This window comes from Schistocerca cancellata, chromosome 4 (genome assembly GCF_023864275.1).
Source record: "Schistocerca cancellata isolate TAMUIC-IGC-003103 chromosome 4, iqSchCanc2.1, whole genome shotgun sequence".
In the NCBI taxonomy this organism is placed as follows: domain Eukaryota; kingdom Metazoa; phylum Arthropoda; class Insecta; order Orthoptera; family Acrididae; genus Schistocerca; species Schistocerca cancellata.
In genome coordinates, this window is record NC_064629.1 from 56,178,246 (window position 1) to 56,200,725 (window position 22,480).

Below are 22,480 nucleotides of genomic sequence, written 5' to 3' on the forward strand. Positions count from 1 at the left end.
TATAACTTGTTCAGTCACATCAAATGTCAACAGAAAGAAAACGGGATGAAGTCAAGCGAGGCGTCGAGTAAGAACTTAGAATTGTGGTAAACCTTACAAGGAAGAAATGTAAAATAGGGGAATTTTTAGCATTGATTTTATGGGTTTTTCATAGGGGCTATGAATTTATGGTGTAGAATCATGAAAAATGTAAAAGCTTAAGTTCCACAGGTTTTATTAGGCCAAGTGGTCGTGCTGGAAACATCACTTTTGTGATCAGTTAAATGTAGAAACTATTAATCAGAATAAACATACTCAAATACATAACAACTTTGAGTAATCAATATATTATGAGATGATATACCTGAAAGTAGACTCGTCCCTGAATTTTAAGCACTGGCTCATGGAAACTAGAAGCTGTAACTCTATACACATTATAATGCAAGAAGTATGCAGTGAAAAAATCAAACAATAAACTGTCAGTGTTACTGCTACATAAGGTGTCACTGGCTGGCGCATAATTAAATCTGACAGCTGCGACAACATTACACAACACACTTAGTATCAGCACTATGACACTACAATAGAATGCAGATTTTCATCGCTGGTATTTGCATTATTGCTGATATTTGTTTTATGGACATTATGCCATGGACCAGTGGTGTAGTTGTCTGCCGGATGTTTTGTCTTCCAATAATGTAGACATTGTCATAGGCTTGAGTGATTCACAAAACAGTTACAATCTCAAACAAGCTTTATCTGTATGCACAAAATGGTTAGCTTGTGATGTCAGACTGCTGCCAAGGAATCGACTGAAGGCTGTTTCCCTTATGTGTGTAAAAACTGTCACAGATTGCATCAACAGAGCACTCGGAAAACACTGTATTGGTACAGTGCTCAAGCCAAAAAGAAAGATGCATGAATATCTGAACAGAGGAAAGGATTTACGCTTTACACTTTCCACAGCAGGATTATATTAAATCCCTTGCACTTGCAGTCAAGTGTACATAGGAACTACAAAATAAGCCTTAGCACCTGCCTTAAGGAACAGAAACAGTTGCCTCGCCTCATGGGCAAGGCAGAAAAAAATCATTAGCAGCAGCAGCAGATTATGCACTGGGACCAAAGAACCACCAAATCCATTTCTCTGACACTGTATTTTCTGCAAGATCTAATCATTGCTACAGTAGTATGTACAGAGAAGCAATAGAAATTCAAAAACACAAAATCAACAATAGAGTTAAAACTCTTACCCACTACTAGCTCCATAACATCAGTCAGTGTGACTCCGTGATCCTAGGCAATGATCTGATATCATGAATATGCAAACGAACACTATTGCATGGATACATAGAAACGGTTTGGCTTGCTGGGATTGTTTGAGACTGTGAGTCATTTAAGTATCTCATGTGTCCAGCATTGGAAGGCAAAATCTCAGAGAATTATGCCGTGGACCACAGCCTAGTGCCCATAAAACAAATATCTACATTAATGTGTGTAATTCAGTATGGAAGATTTAGTACTTTGCTCCTGTGGCCCTCTGATATCAAAGTTAATCACAAAACTGAAAGTTATAGTTGGTAAACTGAACTTTCCTATAACTAGGTTGATAACTTGATACTACAATTGGCCACCTGTGCTGTTCAGGTAAAAACAAATTCTTTTTCTCTTAATTTTAATTATTCCTTTCGTGATTAATGTAAGAATGCGCCAAGAAGAGTTTGAAGTGGTACTTGGTTGGTAGTACACTCTTACCTGATTTGTATAAAACCAATCCAGTTGTACATATTTTTGTTAAAACTAGCAGATTTTTCTTAATGTTACATTGTACAGTGTGTCCAGCTCCAAAGAAGCCATATGTACATACATACATACATACATACGTACATTAGCTTAAATTACGCCTAAAGGCTTTGCATAAAAATCAGGAAATGAAATGTCATATCTTGTTCATGGGGAAATAAAGGTGAATCACAAAAGGTGCTGGAAGTGACTGCCCTCAACTTGCAAACACAGTTGAACATGACACTGCAGATTCTCGAATGTTGCGTTGGTGTCACTGCTTGGATTTCACAGATGATGTTCTCTCGTAAATCTTCCAAGTTGTGTGATGTGCTCATGTAGACATGCGCTTTTAGGCCACCCAGAGCAAAAAGTCAAGTGGTGGTTTATCAGGTGACCTTGGGGAGCCACAGTCCTTTCGAACCCCCAGGGGATCCACAACTCTTTTGTGGATACATGCGTGACGAGCACAGGACCCCAAGCTAGTGTGGCTCTCTTTCCTTTTCCGGGCTGCATACCTTCCTTTTCCACATCCTTCCCCATCCTCCCCCCCCCCCCCCCCACCTCCGCCTCTTCCCTTCCCCTTCTCCCCCATGGGAGTATGTTTCGTGCCTATGTCTGGAGACAGATGCTTGTAACTGTAAGACAGTCTCTCTTCTTTGCTTTCTATGCTCGAAAGTCTCTGTCCTCCCTTTGTCCTTCTCTTTTCCACGCCTCTTCTCTTTACCCTCTTCTACATTGCAGTGTTTGAGACCTCTCTTCTTTTCTTTGTTCCTCCCTTTCTCTTTCTTTCCTCCCTGTGCATGTCTGAAGGCCGACCCACATGTTCCCACGCTTAGCCGTTGACGGGGTAAAGCGTAATTCCCCGCTCCAGGTAGACAGGTAGGACACGTACGTACCCCCTGGTAATGGCCAGGCCCAGAGAGGGGTGATTTCCCGAGCTGGTACCTTCTGAACGTGCCGATTGGTCCCTCCGTCCGTTTCTTAGGAGGTGTGAACAATCACGTAAGTCAGGAGTGCCCTCAGAGAGGGCCCCCACAAGGAAGGAGCGCGCCATCAGAGATGCCGGTAATCGTGGGGGATACTTCCGCAATGGTTTCCTCTACGTCTACAATTTCTGCTTACAAGCGAAAGTTAAATGAGTCTCAGCCACGGACAATTCTTCCATCAGTGCCACAGTTCCTTGTTTCTCCGTCTGACGAAGGTCAAAACTTCTCCACAGTCAACCCTTTCATTATTCAGAAAGGTGTGGAAGCAGTTGCAGGTCCTGTAAAGTCTTGTTCCCGATTACGAAATAGCACCTTGTTGTTAGAAACAGTCGGTGCCATCCAGACACAAAACTTGCTGCGAACTTCACTGCTAAACACCTTCCCTGTTCGGGTGGAAGTGCACCGCACTTTAAATTCATTATGCGGGGTGGTTTATACACGCTCACTCGACGGATTGTCCAATGAGGAAATTCAAAACTACCTGTCTGACCAGGGCATAACGGCGGTACATAGTCATGAAAAGGGTTGACAAGGACTTGTTTCCAACCCGTACACTCTGCTTCCTCTAGAGATTGCCTCATTTTCAAAGGTGAACGGCTTACTGAGGAAATCAGAGTGAAGGAAAAGGTGTCTACATTTGCTGCTCGTAAGTTATTTGCCAGTCGAAAGCCCACTGTGCCTCAGAGAGGTAAATATAGCACTGTCCTTGCATCTCCTCGGCCTGCTAAGGAGGCAGCCACGCAGATCTGTGATCTCACCTTTAGTGCCACGGTTGTCAGATTGACCAGTGCAAAGATCGCCCATTCATCCTCTCCGCTATCACCTGCTCACTCTATGGCTCACCCTTCATCGGCTTCTGCTAAATCACGAGCCCCAGAATCAGACACTCGGAGCCTACTCACGAAGATTTTTTACGTACCCTGACTTCACAACCATCAATTCTTCCCTCATCTCAACGTCATGTTTCCAAGAAGGCTCATAGGAAACAAAGTTCCTCTCCTTCTCTGCCACGACGTGTCTCATCTACAGCGCCACCTGGCGGTAACCGCCCTCAGCTGTCTTCTGTCGCCGAGGCGCACTGCTGGCGGCCAATTCACCGGCAGATTGCTGGTGGCAGGAGCTGCCCCCGAACAACCTATGAATCAGTATCTTCTGCCTTTGGCTGAATGCCGTTCCACGTTGTTGGCCGCCGGCTCTCAGCAGTTGTTGAGTTGAGCAACCGTGGTAAGATTCTTCCTTTTTCCGTCCACCCTATGTCAATTATCCATTGAAATATTCTCAGCATTAAAGCGAATCGTGATGAATTGTCGATCCTCTTACGATCCTACTTGCCGGTCATCTTCTGTCTTCCGGAAACAAAGCTGCGTCCTCACGATCGCTTTGTTTTCCCTCATTTTCAGTCAGTCCCCCTTGTTAATGGCACTCCAACACATAGGGGCTTAAGATTCTTCTCCATGATACTGTCCATTATCACCCAATCCCCTTAAACAGTTCCTTCCAAGCTGTTGCTGTCAGTCTTTCGCTTTCTGGGTACACCTTCTCTCTTTGTACCGTATACATTCCATTGTCCATACTGATGGCGAGAGCTGATCTCTTTCATCTCCTTGGTCAGATTCCGCCCCCCCCCCCCCCCCCCTCCCCATTTGCTTGTTGGGGAATTCAATGCCCACCACCCGCTTTGGGGATCTCCGCGTCCTTGTTCGCGATGCTCCCTATTGATTGACATTTCCACCAAGCGGATCTTGTTTGCCTCAACACTGGGGAACCTACATTTTTGTCTGCCTCCACAACGAATTTCTCTCGTTTGGACCTTTCGGTCGGTACTGTTCAGCTAGCTCAGCGCTTTGAATGGTTCGCTCTTCCTGATACACTCTCGAGTGACCATTTTCCATGTGTCCTTAGATTGCAGCCACAACTGCCATATATGTGCCAAAGACGCTGAAAGTTTGCCCAAACCAATAGGACACTTTTTTCATCTCTAGCGACATTCAATGACAGTCACTTCCCTAGCATTGACGATCAGGTAACTCATGTTAAAGAAGTTATTCTTACAGCTGCGGAACGTTCAATAACTCGCACCTCTGATTTGCCCCGGCACCTCCCAGTTCCATGGTGGAATGAGGCGTGCCGTGACGCAATACGTGAGCAACGATGTGCTCTTCGCGTTTTCTGCCACCATCCTACTTTGGCCAACTGTATTTGCTATAGGCTGTTATGTGCGCAATACCGTCGTGTCATCCGCTATAGCAAGAAGGCAAGCTTGGACTTCTTTGCTAGCTCTTTTAACACCTTCATTCCCTCCTCAGAAGTTTTGAGTTGAATTCGATGGTTATCTGGCATGCCTAGTTTCTCCCCAATCTCTGGGCTCACTGTCGCGCGTGATACCTTAGTGGAACCCATCAATTTCTAACTCATTGGGTCAACACTTCGCTGAGATTTCGAGCTCTTCAAATTACCTGCCAGCCTTTCTCCCAAAGAAACATGCAGCGGAAGTGCAACGTCTTGCTTTCTCCTCTCAAAATAGGGAAAGCTGTAATACAGTTTTCTCCTTGCAGGAACTCCAACACACACACTCTTCTTCTCGCTCTTCTGCCCCAGGACCGGATGGTATCCACATCCAAGTGTTGCTGCATTTATCATACCATAGTCTGCATTACCTCCTCCACGGTTATAATCGAATTTGGACCAACGGTACATTTCCCAGAAGATGGCGGGAAGCTATCATCGTTCCTTTTCCGAAACCTGGAAAGGACAAATATCTGTCTAGCTATTGCCCCATTTCTCTCACGAGTAGTGTATGTAAGGTTTTGGAGCGTGTGGTGAAATGCCGTTTAGCCTGGTGCCTGGAGTCCCGAAGCCTTTTAACACCTACCCAACGCGGTTTCCGAAAGCATCGTTCTGCAGATGACCATCTTGTTGCTCTCTCCACTTATATAGTGAAGAATTTTCTCAGGAAACGCCAAACGGTAGCAATATTTTTTATCTGGCGAGAGCATACAATACCTGTTGGAGGACAGGCATCCTCCGCAAACTGTTCTCTTGGCGGTTTCGAGGTTGGCTGCCCCTTTTTATTTCTGAATTTATGGCAAAGCACACATTTAAAGTGCGGGTGAACACTACTCTCTCCTGTACTTTCTCCCAAGAAAACGGAGCACCCCAGGGCTCAATGCTAAGTGTTGTACTGTTTGCCATTGCCATAAATCCTATTATTGATTGTCTCTTTCCCGATGTCTCGGGCTCCCTCTTTGTGGACTATTTTATGATCTACTACAGCTCTCAACAGACCAGCCTTCTTGAATGACGTCTTCAAAGTTGTCTCGATCGCCTCCACTCTTGGATCATCGAAACCGGCTTCCACTTTTCTTCTAGTAAGACTGTTAGTGTCAATTTTCGGGGTCGTACAGTGTTTCTTCCACCTTCCCTACATCTAGGCCCTGTTGACCTTCCTTTTGCGGACGTCTTAGGTCTTAAGTTTGACAGAAAACTGTGCTGGTCCCCTCATGTTTCCTATCTTTTGGCTCATTGTCTGCGATCCGTCAACACCCTCTGTGTTTTGAATGGTACCTCATGGGGAATGGACCAAGTGGTTTTTCTCCGCCTCTGTTGCGCCTTAGTGCGCTCAAAATTGGACTATGAAAGCGTAGTTTACTCCTCTGCTCGGCTGTCTCGTCCGCCGGATTCAGGACTGCCTCCACTTGCTCCACTTTAGGCGTGTGTCTGTGGCATTCCTCTGGATCCCAGGACACATTGGTATCCGTGGAAACGAGGCGGCCGATACAGTGGCTAAGATTGCAGTCTCTCTTCTTCAGCCTGATGTTCGCATGGTTCCCTTTGCCGATCAACAGTGTGTTTTATGTTGTTGTGTTGCTCTTTCATGGCACGTGCTTTGGTCCACACTTCCCAATAATAAATTGCGGGACGTGAATGCTCTTCCCTGTGCTTGGACCTCTTCCTCCCAAACTCGTCGCCGGGAGGAGGTAATTTTAATTAGACTCCGGACAGGTCACTGTCTTTTTAGCCATTGACATCTTTTCAGTGGTGATCCTCCCCTGCTTTGTCCCCACTGCTCTCAGCTGTGTTGGTGGGACACCCTTTACTTGAGTGCCCCTATTTTACTCCACTACGCGCCCATATACAGCTGTCGCCTGATATATCTTCCATTTTAGCAGATGACACGTGCTCAGCCAATCACGTCCTCGAGTTTATTAGTGTCAGTGAGATGTCGGTCATTTGAAGCTTTTTTGGGGAAAACATGCCCCCCCCCCCCTCTATAGGGGTTTTCTAAGCTTTCCATCTGTTTTTTAGTTTCCCCACTATTTGATTTTTGCTCCCATTTCCATTTTAAAAAAATTTTTTTAACACCTAATCCACAGACCAGGTGCTAATGACCATAGCAGTTTTGTGCCCTAAAACCACAACAAAAAAAGGTCCTTTCAAAATCTCTCTGCTGGGGAAAAGTAATCAGACCTCAGCCGTGATCACTCGAGACATGGGGAATGTGATGCCATACTGTTGGTACCAGCTGAGGGTGAGTTCATCATCATCCAACTGGTTCGCAAATTCCCGAAACATTTAGATGTAAACTGCACATGTCTCAGTAGACCCAAAAAAAAAAAGTCTGATGAAGCGACGCTGTGATATTGCACAGTAAACGCCAACCTTTTGTTAATTCTGGGGTTGTTCGACCATTGCCTGAGCAATAAATTTCTGAAACCAACAGCAAAATGTTCTGCATTTGTCTTTGCCATTGTCATTCAGTTCCTGAACAACTGTAAATACGTATGGATAGATGGCAGCTTTCTTTGTAGCTCTGTGACATGCTCCGTGACATTCAGAATTCATGAGATAAATGTTGAACAGACTTTGCAGGAGAGACCAACAATCATTTCACATCAGTCAAGTTTTCTTCTGACAATGGCGGCTGTCCCCGTCGTGAAGATCCAACCCTGTTCCACTGCTCTCAATCTTGTTCACTATCTTTTGTATGCAGCATTTAGACAGTATATGTTGGTCACCAAACCGTTCAACACACATTCGCTGACATGTCTTAATGGAACCAGTAATGGGATATTGTTTCACAAGAAGCACATGCTTTTTGACAGAGAGCGACACACTGTCACTGAACACTGATCTCCAACCACAGCGACGTGCAGAAACACGCTGTTATGTCAAACAATGTTGCAGAGTGCATTGTTGGCACGTCAAACGTCAGAAATTACACAGTGCAATTGCAGTGGAATTAGGGGCCTCTGTAGAGTGACACCCTGTAGTTGTGGTTGACAGAATGAAGTTTAGATACGTTACGAGAAGCATCTACCTAGCTGTTGCAAGAAGTGGATCAGAACAGCTTACCAGAAACAAGGAAATAAGAGTTGTATACTTTGGAACCAGCCATTCCTTTGTTGGTACCTAATGGGAGCTTAGGGGAATGGTGGTGATGTATTTTACTCAAACCAGGTGCAGAGAAAAATAATTGGAATCCGCTCACCCATGTAACAGTTATGAGCTCTAATGAGGGGAAAAGCTGTGCTCTTAACATACGCTTGGGTATAAAAACCATAGCAATTTCTACTTGTTGTTTTACTTTCTCACTTCCTATGTTTTCCACTTTGTAAATGTGTGAACTGCAACCAGAAGCTTCGTTTTTATCAGAATGCAGGTTGTAGCACTTTGGTTTGCATGATTGAATACATCTAATGATATTAATAGTCTACTCTTCGTGCCTTTGTAGTGGGAATTGTATGATGTATTAATTTCATGTACTTAACATTGCCTTGTTGTACATGTATGCAATAAGAATGTGTTCAGGATTATAGAAAAGACTTCAGTAAGTAATATTTCAAGGTACATTGTTTCTCATTCACTAATTTTTTGTTGGAAGCTTGGACTGGGCTGTTTTTAATAAGGTTTTATTTGCAGATGTGGAATGGTTGTCAGGGAAAGGTTATAACATATAGATTAATATATGCAAACTGCTCAGTAAGCTTCAAAGGTATGATGTTTCATTATTATTTTGTCATTATGTTCTGAACTTCAATAACTGAAAATACCTTTTAATTGCAGACGTGACCAGGAAATGCAGCAGGTAGATTCGGTGGCTCATAGCAGTACGGTGAGTAAACAATCTTTTTTTTTTTTCTCCCCCCCCCCCCCCTCCCCCCTGTTAGTGTTTGAATTTGGTGGTTAGTGCTTTTTACCATTATAGACAATGTTTATTTCTATCTAGTTAGTATTTCTGGATAACTCACATGTTTAGACCATTCCCATGAAAGGTAAATTGCAGGATGTATTGCAGTGATTAAGGTATTGGATTCACAGTTTATACCAGCAGGGTTCAAATAGATGTTGAGCTACCAACATTTTGGTATTACGTGGTTTCTACACTATTGGCCATTAAAATTGCTACACCAAGAAGAAATGCAGATGATAAGCGGGTACTCATTGCACAAATATATTCTACTAGAACTGACATGTGATTACATTTTCACACAATTTGGGTGCATAGATCCCGAGGAATCAGTACCCAGAACAACCACCTCTGCATTGAGTCAAACAGAGATTGGATGGTGTGTACAGGTATAGCTGCCCATGCAGCTTCGACGCGATACCACAGTTCATCAAGAGTAGTGACTGGCATATTTTGACGAGCCAGTTGCTCGGCCACCATTGAGCAGACATTTTAAATTGGTGAGAGATCTGGAGAATGTGCTGGCCAGGGCAGCAGTCTACCATTTCCTGTACCCAGAAAGGCCCGTACAGGACCTGCAGTATGCGGTCGCGCATTATCCTGCTAAACTGTAGGGTTTCACAGGGATTGAATGAAGGGTAGAGCCATGGGTCGTAACACATCTGAAATGTAACGTCCACTGTTCAAAGTGCCGTCAATGCGAAAAAGAGGTAACAAATACGTGTAACCAATGGCACCCCATACCATCACGCCAGGTGATATGCCAGTATGGCGAAGACGAATACACGCTTTCAATGTGTGTTCACCGCGATGTTGCCAAACACGGATGCGACCATCATGATGCTGTAAACAGAACCTGGATTCATCCAAAAAAATGACGTTTTGCCATTCGTGCACCCAGGTTCGTAATTGAGTACACCATCGCAGGCGCTCCTGTCTGTGATGCAGCACCAAGGGTAACTGCAGCCATGGTCTCAGAGCTGATAGTCCATGCTGCTGCAAACATCATTGAACTGTTCGTGCAAATGTTTGTTGTCTTGCAATCGTCCCCATCTGTTGACTCAGGGATCGAGACATGGCTGCACAATCCGTTACAGCCATGCGAATAAGATGCCTATCCAGTACGGCGTTCTGTATTACCCTCCTGAACCCACCTATTCCATATTCTGCTAACAGTCATTGGATGTCGACCAACGCGAGCAGCAATGTTGCGATACAATAAACAGCAATCGCGATAGGCTACAATCCGACCTTTATCAAAGTCGGAAACGTGATGGTACGCATTTCTCGTCCTTACATGAGGCATCATGACGACGTTTCACCAGGCAACACCAGTCAACTACTGTTTGTGTGTGAGAAATTGGTTGGAAACTTTCCTCACGTCAGCACGCTGTAGATGCCGCCACCGGTGCCGACCTTGTGTGAATGCTCTGAAAAGCTAATCATTTGCATATCACAGCATCTTCTTCCTGTTGGTTAAATTTCGCGTCTGTAGCAAGTCATCTTCGTGGTGTAGCAATTTTAATGGCCAGTAATGTATAAATTGCTTGAGGCAAATGCAAAAATGGTTCCTTTGGAAAGGCCACCACTGATTTCCTCCCACCATCTATGTCCAATCTGAGTTGGTGATCTGCGCATACTGATGGGAAGTCCTGAATTTTACCACTTACTTGAAATCACTATAGTCTGTTTAAAATTACTTTTGGATTGACACTTCGGCAGGAGCATGTGGAGGCATGGAGCAGGGTTGCTACGTCCCACACAGAAGTCACGCACAATCTTAAATTTCATTCAATTCACTCAAACTTGTAAACTACTAACTTCATAACTATGAAATTTGCATCAGTGTGTGCTAGAAGATGTGCAGTACCTTATCATTCTAGCTTTAACTGTGGCAATAAATTATTAAAACAAGACACACTTTACGAAAATCCATTTTCTGATGTTACAGAATTTTCAACAAGAGTGGAGCTTTTTTGTTATTGAAGTTAGGTGAACAGATTAAGCAAATGAAACCTTAAGAACACATCAAATCTTCCTCTGCTCCAAACCAGAACTCAGTTTTCTAACAAGAGAATTTCTGTTAACTATCACACACAATGGTCAGCTCACATGTGAAGTACTAAGCAGTTGCCCTTATGGTTCTGTTACAAGAAATGGATTGCTAGGTTCATAATTAACCTGTTACTAATTTTTCTTATCCACCTACTTATTTCTAGCATAACAAAACATAATATTTATGCATGTTTATCGCAGTTAGGAGAAAGAACAAATGAATGCAAAAAAAGTTGCTTTGGTATTGCAGCAATTATATTGTAAACATTAATATTTATTTTTTGTGGTATAGACTGAATTCCTGAGACTACCTTGATTTGGAGTTAGTTACTGATAAGACGTTTTTATTATAATGTCATAAGTTGCAAAAGTTTTTGTTATGTAGTAATTGTTGTTGTGGTTTTCAGTCCTGAGACTGGTTTGATGCAGCTCTCCATGCTACTCTATCCTGTGCCAGCTTCATCTCCCAGTACCTACTGCAACCTACATCCTTTTGAATCTGTTCATTCATCTCTTGGTCTCCCTCTACGATTTTTACCCTCCACGCTGCCCTCCAATACTAAATTGGTGATCCCTTGATGCCTCAACACATGTCCTACTAACCGATCCCTTCTTCTAGTCAAGTTGTGCCACAAACTTCCCTTCTCCCCAATTCTATTCAATACCTCCTCATTAGTTATGTGATCTACCCATCTAATCTTCAGCCTTCTTCTGTTGCACCACATTTCGAAAGCTTCTATTCTCTTCTTGTCCAAACTATTTATTGTCCATGTTTCACTTCCATACATGGCTACACTCCATACAAATACTTTCAGAAACAACTTCCTGACACTTAAATCTATACTTCATGTTAACAAATTTCTCTTCTTCAGAAACACCAGTCTATATTTTATATCCTGTCTGCTTCTACCATCATCAGTTATTTTGCTCCCCAAATAGCAAAACTCATTTACTACTTTAAGCCTCTCATTCCCTAATCTAATTCCCGCAGCATCACCGGATTTAATTTGACTACGTTCCATTATAATCGTTTTGCTTTTTTTATGTTCATCTTATATCCTCCTTTTAAGACACTGTCCATTCCATTCCCCCCCCCCCCCCCCCCCCCCCCCTTGCGGGTTCGGGGGTAAGAATAGGCCCGCGGTATTCCTGCTTGTCGTAAGAGGCGACTAAAAGGAGTCTCAAACGTTTCGGCTTTAATGTGATGATCCCCTCTTGGGTTTGACCTCCATTTTTCCAAATTTCCGTTGTTAGTGCGTGCCATTTGGGGAAGGACGCCTTAATGGTGTTTTTCTATTGGTCCATCATGCACCACCATCTTGCACGCTACCTATTGTCGTGTGGCGGGATTTACACCCAACGTCTTCTGGGTGTTGCCTCCTCCTCGTCTTGTGTGCAATACCCTTCTTAGGGACCCCGACAACTGTGGACCCTTTCAACACCTAAAATCCAGCACGGTAGCCAGTCCGTTGTGGTGGGGTCGTCATGTACCCTCTTGGTGGTAGCCCCCTGACCACGCAGGGATCGCGCTGCAGATGCCAGAGCTGTTTCCTCCCCACGCATGCCAAGGAGTATGTGCCCATCTTGTCTGGGGCACGGGGACTCCGGGCAGCGGGATATCGGCCAGGTACCCGTTGCTTTGACTGGGTGGCGCCCTTGGGGAGAGCCCTCGTTCGGAGTAGGTGGCATCTGGGCGGCACATTCACCAGCCATGCTGCTATTGCCTCAGCGATTTTCCAGTGTTCAAAACACTCCTAAAGAAGCCTTTGCCCCTGCCATGGAATCATGGCGTCAGCGTTGTGAAAAATGTGTAAGACTGCAGGGCGATTACGTCGGCCTTCGCCCCTGCCATGGAATCATGGCGTCAGCGTTGTGAAAAATGTGTAAGACTGCAGGGCGATTACGTCGAGAAGTAACACCAGTTTCATCAATTTCGGATGAGTAGTTAATTAGAAACAAAATCGGAGGCCTTAGAACTTGAATGCACCTCGTAGAAATGGAAGAGAATGTAGATGAAGATAAAATAGGAGATATGATACTGGATGAAGAGTTTGACAGAGCACTGAAAGACCTAAGTCGAAACAAGGCCCCGGGTGTAGACAACATTCCATTAGAAAGAACTACTGACGGCGTTGGGAGAGCCAGTCCTGACAAAACTCTACCATCTGGTGAGCAAGATGTATGAGAAGGTGAAATACCTCAGACTTCAAGAAGAATATAATAATTCCAATCCCAAAGAAAGCAGATGTTGACAGATGTGAAAATTACCAAACTATCAGTTTAATAAGCCACAGCTGCAAAATACTAACACGAATTCTTTACAGATGAATGGAAAAACTTGTAGAAGCCGACCTCGGGGAAGATCAGTTTGGATTCCGTAGAAATGTTGGAACACGTGAGGCAATACTGACCCTATGACTTACCTTAGAAAATAGATTAAGGAAAGGCAAACCTACATTTCTAGCATTTGTAGACTTAGAGAAAGCTTTTGACAATGTTGACTGGAATACTCTTTCAAATTCTGAAGGTGGCAGGGGTAAAATACAGGGAGCGAAAGGCTATTTACAATTTGTACAGAAACCAGATGGCAGTTAAAAGAATCGAGGGACATGAAAGGGAAGCAGTGGTTGGGAAGGGAGTGAGACAGAGTTGTAGCCTCTCCCCGATGTTATTCAATCCCTATATTGAGCAAGCAGTGAAGGAATCAAAAGAAAAATTCGGAGTAGGTATTAAAATCCATGGAGAAGAAATAAAAACTTTGAGGTTTGCCGATAACATTTCAATTCTGTCAGAGACAGCAAAGAACCTGGAGGAGCAGTTGAACACAATGGATAATGTCTTGAAAGGAGGATATAAGATGAACATCAACAAAAGCAAAACGAGGATAATGGAATGTAGTCAAATTAAATTGGGTGATGCTGCTGGAATTAGATTAGGAAATGAGACACTTAAAGTAGTAAAGGAGTTTTGCTATTTGGGGAGCAAAATAACTGGTGATGGTCGAAGTAGATGGGATATAAAATGTAGACTGGCATTTCTGAAGAACAGAAATTTGTTATCATGGAGTATAGATTTAAGTGTTAGGAAGCCGTTTCTGAAAGTATTTGTATGGAGTGTAGCCATGTATGGAAGTGATACGTGGACGATAAATAGTTTAGACAAGAAGAGAATAGAAGCTTTCGAAATGTGGTGCTACAGAAGAATGCTGATGATTATAGATGGTGTAGATCACATAACTAATGAGGAGGTATAGAATATAATTGGAGAGAAGAGAAATTTGTGGCACAACTTGACTAGGAGAAGGGATCGGTTGGTAGCACATGTTCTAAGGCATCAAGAGATCACCAATTTAGTATTTGGATGGCAGAGTGGAGGGTAAAAATCGTAGAGGGAGACCAAGAGAAGAATACACTAAGCAGATTCAGAAGGATGTAGGTTGCAGTAGATACTGGGAGATGAAGCTTGCACAGGATAGAGTAGCATGGAGAGCTGCATCAAACCAGTCTCTGGACTGAAGACCACAACAACAACATCCCCTTTGGGGTTCTCCCAAGACCGGTCAGAGAGGTGCCCTATTGGCTGACCACCTTAACCAACTTAACCTTTTGTGCCTAAACAATGGAGTACCCACTTTCCTTTGCGACTCCTCGCCCTTCTATTCCCATTTGGACCTTTCTTTTGCACTGCCCAGCTTTCCCCTCATCTTGAGTGAGTGGTCCGTTCGTTCAGACACCTACTTGAGTGACCATTTCCCGTGTGCTCTCCATTTGCTGACTCCTACCCCATCCGCTTGCACGTGCAAATGGCAGCTTACTATGGCTGACTGGCAGCTTTAATCCTCCCTGGCCACCTTTGAAGGACAAGATTTCCCCAGTTGTGATGACCAGGTGGACTATATCACCAACGTTATCCTTAATGCTGCAGAATGTTCCATTCCTCACAGTTCCTCTTTACCACGTTGTGTCCCAGTCCCTTGGTGAACTGACGCACGCCGCCATGCAATTTGCACACAGAGACGTGCTCTCCATGTTTTTAACAGTCATCCTATGATGGAAAACTGCCTCCATTATAAATTATGGAAGTTTTGAGCTCTTCCCACTATCACCCTGCCTTCCTCCATTGGAAACAAGTGGCGCAGGCCCAGGCGACACCCTTCTTTTCTCCGAATCCTGAGTGCTACACTGCCGCCTCTACTATGAGGGAGCTCAATCATGCTCTCAGTTCATCCCGATCCTCCGCCCCATGGCTGGATGCTGTCCATAATCAGATGTTGCAACACCTTTCTCTTGCAGGCAAGCAGTTTCTGCTTAACACGTACAACCACATCTGGGCAGAGGGCAGATTTCCTGGATGCTGGCATGAAGCCACTGTCATACGTATACCTAAGCCCAGTAAGGACAAAAACCTTACTTCTAGTTACCGCCCCATCTCTCTTACCGGCTATGTCTGCAAGGTGATGGAACGTATGATTCATGCCCGGCTGGTATGGTGTCTCGGGTCTTGCAGTTTACTGACGAAAGCACAGTGTGGATTTCGAGCACGGCGTTTTGCTGTTGTCCATCTTGTTACTTTGTCCACCCATGTCATGAATAGTTTTCTGCGGAAATCCCAGACTGGCCGTGTTTTTAGATTTGGAGAAGGCCTACGACACCTGCTGGAGAACTGGTATCCTCCATACTCCTTACACATGGGGCTTTATGTAAAAGTACTTCATCAAAATATTCAATACTTTCGTAACAAAAATTTAGAAGCAGAAGTACTCATGAGTGAAGTAAGACCAGACATATTATGCATAAGTGAACATGGACTACCTGAAAGTAAAATCGGTAATGTTGCAATAGAGGACTACAAACTAGAAAGTTACTTCTGCAAATGTAAATATAAGGGTGCTGGCGTTTGTGTGTGTGTATATATATTTATATATATATATTTATATATATATATATATATATATATATATTAAAACAGGTACTCTCCTAAAGAATGTAAACAGTGAAGCTGCTACATTGCCCATAGCTAGAGAAAGACTTTGAATTTACTGGTATAGTGACAGAGGATTTTAGTGTGTTTTGTGTGTACAGATCACCATGTGGCAATATTAGCATATATCTGAAAAAAATTGCTAGCTTATTGAGAATGAATATGAAGAGAGAGCTTATTATATGTGGAGACTTCAACATTGACACGGGAAAAAGACACAAAAATAAGACAGGATTTTGAAAAATTGTTAATACAGCATAACATGAAAGTAACAATAACTGCACCAACAAGAGTGACTTCACAAAGTGAGACAGTTATTGACAACATAATTACTAATATGTGTAACTATGAGTCACATGTAATTCAGACAGAAATATCTGATCATCATGGACAAATAATCAGCTTTTGCAGAAGTAATGACACAGTATCAGAACCAAAACGAACAACCAAAGAAATTAGGATCATCAGTGAACAAAATATCAACATCTTTAGAACAATGTTAAGTAAGGAAACCTGGAATGAAACCCTACAGGCCCAGAGTGTAAATGAAAAATGACTCATTTATTTCAACAATTAAATACCATTTTAATGTAACATTTCCCAAAGTAAAGAGACAAGAAAGACTGCAAGATCAAACACAGTGGATTACCAGTGAAATACTAGAACAACGAAGGAAGCTGCAGGATCTCAATGCTGAAAGAAAGGAAAAAGATGGGTCACACAAAGAGGAAGGTATTAGGTCAATTAAAATAGACAACACAGTGGTCACAGATGGTATGGAAATAGCAAACATACTGAATAATAACTATATCAGTGTAGTAGAAAACTTAAAATTGGAAAGAAATAGTCAAAAACAGAAGAGCATTAAGGTACCAAAAAGATCATGCAATACTATGTTCTCAAGACCAGTCACGGAAGATGAACTACGGAAAACTATACAGAAACTGAAGTCCAAGAAATCAGCTGGTGATGACGAAATATCAAATCGTGTAATAAAGCTGGTAAGTGAGCAGATAATAACACCACTGCTGAACATAGCAAACTGTTCTTTCAGAGATGGAATTTTTCCAGAAAAACTGAAGATAACCGAGGTTGTCAGTGTACAAGAAAGGGTATAACAATGACCCCCCAACAACTACAGACCAGTTTCACTTATATCAGGTTTCTCGAAAATCCTGGAAATGCTTATGTATACTTAGTTAATTATTTGGACAAACATAACATTCTCATACCCTCACAACATGATTTCAGAAAGGGTAAATCTATAGAATCAGCAATTGTCAGTCTAACAGAATACATTTTACAGTCCTTAGATGGAAAAAAAAAGGTTGTCTCTGCAATGTTTCTGGATCTTTCACAAGCATTTGATACCATTTACCATGAAATGCTGATACAAAAAATTAGGCAACTATGGCATTCAAGGGCAACCAGGCGAATGGATAAAATCATACTTGTGCAACTGCAGGCAGTATGTATCATTAGGAAACTCATACCAGTCAGAAACCAAACCCATCAAATATGAAGTGCTGCAGGGTTCGGTAATGGGCCATTGTTATTTAATGTGTTTGTTTATGATATAGGTGTTGAGGAGGAAGAAAAGAAAATATTGTATGCTGATGACATGACAATACTAAATAGTGACCAAAATGTGGAACAGCTTGAGAGAAGAGCATACATATCTGCAAATGTCACAGCTCAATGGCTGTTGGAAAGTGAACTGGTTATAAATCTAAAAAAAGACTACGTATGCAGCGTTTAAAAACAAGGAGAAGGCTGTAGACTTGGATTTAGAGGTTGATGGAACAAGGCTGGAAGAAGTAGAATCTGCTAGATTTTTAGTTATTCTTGTGGATAATGAACTCAAATGAAAAAAAAATATTAATAATGTCTATAAGAAACTGAGCTCTGTCATATTCTTAATGATGCAGCTATCACAGTATTCAGACAAGAACCTTCTGCGTACAGTGTATTGTGGAGTTTTCAAACCATACTTACAGTATGTAGTGACTGTGTGGCGAAACTTAAACAAACAAGAGACAAAACAAGTGTTCACTTGTTTCAAGAAGTTAGGTATCTTAATTTTTTCATCGTTGTATATATACAAAATGATAATGTACATCACAAAAGGTAGTGAGGACTGGGTTACAAATGCAGTACAAGAAGGAAGAATGAAGTACGGCAATGCTAGAAAGAGGACCCCAGTACTCTGGTGTCAAGACTACTAAGAAGTCTGTCTAAAAACCTGCAAGATAGTCTAAGTTTCTTTGGAAAGTCATTGTCAAATACACTATCTCATTGAAAAAGTTTTAGAGTGTTGCAGAATACTTATGCAATTAAATTTGAATATATTGTTATTCATTATCAATTATGTAAAAATGTAAGCTAAAGGGGTAGAAAAAAAGTGATAATGAATGTTACTACTTTGACATGCCCTGTATTACATATACATATACTGTACACAGCATAATCTTACAGGATCAAATAAAATTCAGTTCAATTCCGTGGCCGCCTGCCCTGTTTCCTTCAGGCGTTTTTACAAGATCGTGTTTTCAAGGTGCGTGTGGGTTCTGCCTTGTCAGACACCATTTATCCAGGAAAAGGGTGTACCTCAGCGTTCCGTCCTGAGTCGTCGTCTTTGCTATAGCCATCGCCATTAACCTGATCGTGGCCTGTCTCCCACCGGGCCTCTCTGGCTCCATTTTTGTTGATGATTTTGCCATCTATTGCAGTTTCCCACAGACCTGTCTCACTGAGTGGTGCCTTCAGCGATGTCTTTTCATCCATCATTTCATTATCCATTAGCTTACACCAAATGGAAAGAGGCTCATGCTTTCCATTTTTGGGCAGCTGTGATGAGTGTAATTTTATGATGATTGTATGCAAAGGAGTTCTAACTGCTCTGTTCGGTGCATTCTTCAACCACCTGTACCTGTTCATGCAATAAAAACTTTTTGAGGTTCCTTGTATGGGTTCCATGTCTAGCTCTTCATCAGATGATGAAACTTCTGAAACATCAATTTCTGAATGACTGTTGTAATCAATTTTTTGTTTTGTTTAGAGCATTCTGGGACGTCTCCTCTACAATACTAGTCTGAATCGGTGTTTTGTCCAACCAACTCTGCACTACCAATTCGAAATAACACATACCTGTATTTTGGTATATGTTGTTGATCCACCTTGAACCTTTTATTATCAGACGATCCGGCTGCTTCCAATGTTTATCTGTACAATCTAAAGCAGAATAACAAAATAACCTCTTTATTGTAAATAATTACGCTGACTCTGAGGTGCGGTCTGAGAGACTGCAGTCAACATTTAATTAGTTCTAACTCGCCTATCTATTGGAACAACTGGTTCACTCACAACTATGTTATTCTGCTTGCACTTTTCAGAAGCTACTGAAAGGGTGGGGGGAAACTGAGCAAGAGAAAGTAATGTAATCACGTGATGGAACATATGCATGGTCTCACAGACTGCACCTCAGCAGTTAAAGGTTAAATACAACTCCTGCTCAGCAGAAAACTTTCAGGTATTTCCAGTCCACCACTCTTACCCTAAATGCATGCAGCATACTGTCCTGGCTTGGAGGTCTGATGTTGATATACCTCTAAGAAATCCTTATCAAGCTTGGAACCTGTAGTAAAGAGACACACTGGTGGCTGCTGTTGGATTTCTATCAGGGTGACTCCTATGGTGATGGGAATGTTGGTTTTCCTCACTTTAAAAGAAACCAGCAGTGGTTACGCCACCATGGACCAAAACAATACATTTACATAATTTTTCATAGGTTCACGTAAACTGCAAACAGTGTGAACACAAACTATGCTACAAAGTGATCTGGTGCAGTGGTTAGCACACTGGACTTGGTAGCACATTGGACTCGCATTTGGGAGGACTACGGTTCAAACCCACATCCGGCCATCCTGATTTAGGTTTTCCGTTATTTCCCTAAATCGCTTCAGGCAAATGTCGGGATGGTTCCTGTGAAAGGGCACAGCAGACTTCCTTCCCTAAACCGACGGGACTGATGACCTCTGTTTGGTCCCCTCCCCCAAATCAACCAACCAACCAGCAAACTATGCCATACTTTAAACTGTAATTAAACTAGCATGTCAGTAGCATTGCATAATGAAAGACACTAAAAATTCTCTAATATATGAATCCTTTTCAAAAAATGTCAGATACACTACTGTGAACTTCACCAAATTTACCAAATGTGACAACAGTGTAAAACTTGAACACAGTTTATGCTCTCTGTGTTGTAGCTGTTACTCAACAATTTTGCTACCATGGTCTGCAGTGCCTTGGTAAAGCATAGTTAAATTTTGAAGTTAATAGCCAATTTGATTTCATAGTTACAGCAGAAAAAATGCTGAAATATGTCGAGAGTCATGACAAAAACACCTGTTTTTTTTTTTTTTAAGTTGTGCTGACTCAGTTTCACTTCTTACTCATCAGGACTTCTGATATTAACTTCCCAGAGAGTACTAAACAACTGTAGGACATAATAAAGTATGTCAGATTTGAGTACCGGTGGAATATGGGTGTATTTTTAATGCACTTAAGCTTTGACATCATTTTTGGAACTTTTATGCTGTCACTGCAATGCTAAATATAGTTTTTCAAGGTACTTATAACATAGTATTTCTAATGAAAATGGTTTAAGAGTTTGCAGAAGACTTTTGTGAAAGTGGGCTAAAAAACAAGTTTTTGACATTTTTACAAAAATCTTCAGTTTTGCCCTCAGTTTGTAAGCTATGGAAAACTGGCACACAAATCAAATTTTATATTCTGAAACCTTGTATTGGTAAGTTATTACATACAAGATTCCAGGTTTATCAAGCAATCTTTTTTAAAAATTATTATTTTGCTCACAAGTGTGTGCAGAAAGTTGTAAAAAATGGCAGAGTTTATTTTCTTTAAAGAAAATATTGCCATAGCTATTATGTCTCAAAGGTGTTGAAAACTCGGGGTGCATTCTTGAAAGCTGCGCCATGGGGGTCAAACAAATGATTATATCTCAAAGTACTGAATTGATGATAGTGAAACTTTACTGATGTTTATTGGGAACATGGTTTTGTTCACACACAACTTTGTCAAAATCCATGATGGTCATGTGGGAACCTCTGGACCACATTAGCATGGAATATCTCTGCGCAAAATGTAGAAAATGACTATCCTGGAACCTGAGGCACTGTACCCTGGCCGATTGCCGGGTTGCCCATCCAGGGGCAGGAAAGATTTGATTTTCTGTCTTTCATATGATTACTGACCGGATTTAAAAATTTAAAATGCTGTCATAATCTGCTCATTAAGAAGTATAGTCCTTGTTAAAACATTTCAGTAAGAAAAGGACTAAAAATAGAAAGTATCAGTTTGTCTTGAGGCAGGGTAACTAATGGCGTGCAAATACCTGGACTTCATTAATTCATTATTGAAGAATAAGAGCACTTAGTGACTTAAAACAAACTTTATACATAATTTCTAACCTTTTGTACAGTTTTCTCACTTACATGAATAAAGCAAATGTTTCACATAACAACTCATTTGCGATCAGACATTTGAAGCTGTTTTATATATGAGTCTGACTCTAAAGAATCATTAGTTTACTTGTAACATCTTACACAAGAAATGCATACAAACAGAATACACACAAACCACAATAGAATGTGCTGTAGTGCCAGTTGGAAAACTGATTTTTATTGATAATATCCAGCAGTTGTTGCATCCTTCAGAGAATGGCCTCTTCCCCACCACAAGTGGTGCTTGCTCTTCATTTTAAAGACATACTATACAGGCGTAATTGTTGTTCAGTTAGTTACTTTATTGATGCAAATTTTTTAATGTATTACTGTAAATGTGTTTTTTCCCCCTCCATAGGATGCAAATAGCAGCCAGCAAGATGTGATTGAACCACCCCCTAGGGAGGAACCTCATCTGGAGCCAGTTAATGGTGTAGTTCAGCCTCCCTTTTACCCACATCCAGACCGTCCAGGCCGTGTTACCAATCAACTTCAATTTCTTTTGAAAGCAGTGCTCAAGACAGTATGGAAACATCAATTTGCATGGCCATTTTATCAACCGGTGGATGCTAAGAAGCTCAATTTACCTGTAAGTACTCTGCAACATGAAGTTTTGCAGCTGTGATGATGTTTCGTATTGTTACAGTGTTTTATATTGTGTAGTATTTCAGTGTACTAAGTGGTTACACTCACAAATTTTCTGACATTATACAATACTATTATCAAGCTTGGCAGTTCCTGATCTCGTGTAGGAAAATTATGTGGTGCAGAAGTGTTAGATAGTTCTAATAAACATGTCATAAGGGACCTTATGATCATAATTGTTGTACACGACACAGAACTGGCAACACTGTTTCTTTGATGAGGTGTCATTACCCGTGGGAATAAGTTTGTCGCTGAATAGAAGTCGGCTCGACCAGTCCTGCAGGCCACCCCGAGCAAAGAGTGTTTGCCCTGTAACAAGTTGTAACTGAAGGTTGTTTGCT

At 41.9% G+C, this 22,480-nt stretch overlaps 1 protein-coding gene across 7 annotated transcripts in view; it reads left to right on the forward strand.

Annotated features, from left to right (window-relative positions):
• The window catches only part of LOC126184696 (homeotic protein female sterile-like), a 263,983-nt gene that overhangs the window by 20,561 nt on the left and 220,942 nt on the right, over positions 1-22,480 (forward strand). For all 7 annotated transcript variants that reach the window (XM_049927201.1, XM_049927205.1, XM_049927204.1 and 4 more), the window contains exons 3-4: positions 8,814-8,862; positions 21,853-22,083. In XM_049927201.1, the coding sequence (XP_049783158.1) occupies positions 8,814-8,862; positions 21,853-22,083 (280 nt within the window). The remainder of the gene's footprint in view (positions 1-8,813; positions 8,863-21,852; positions 22,084-22,480) is intronic.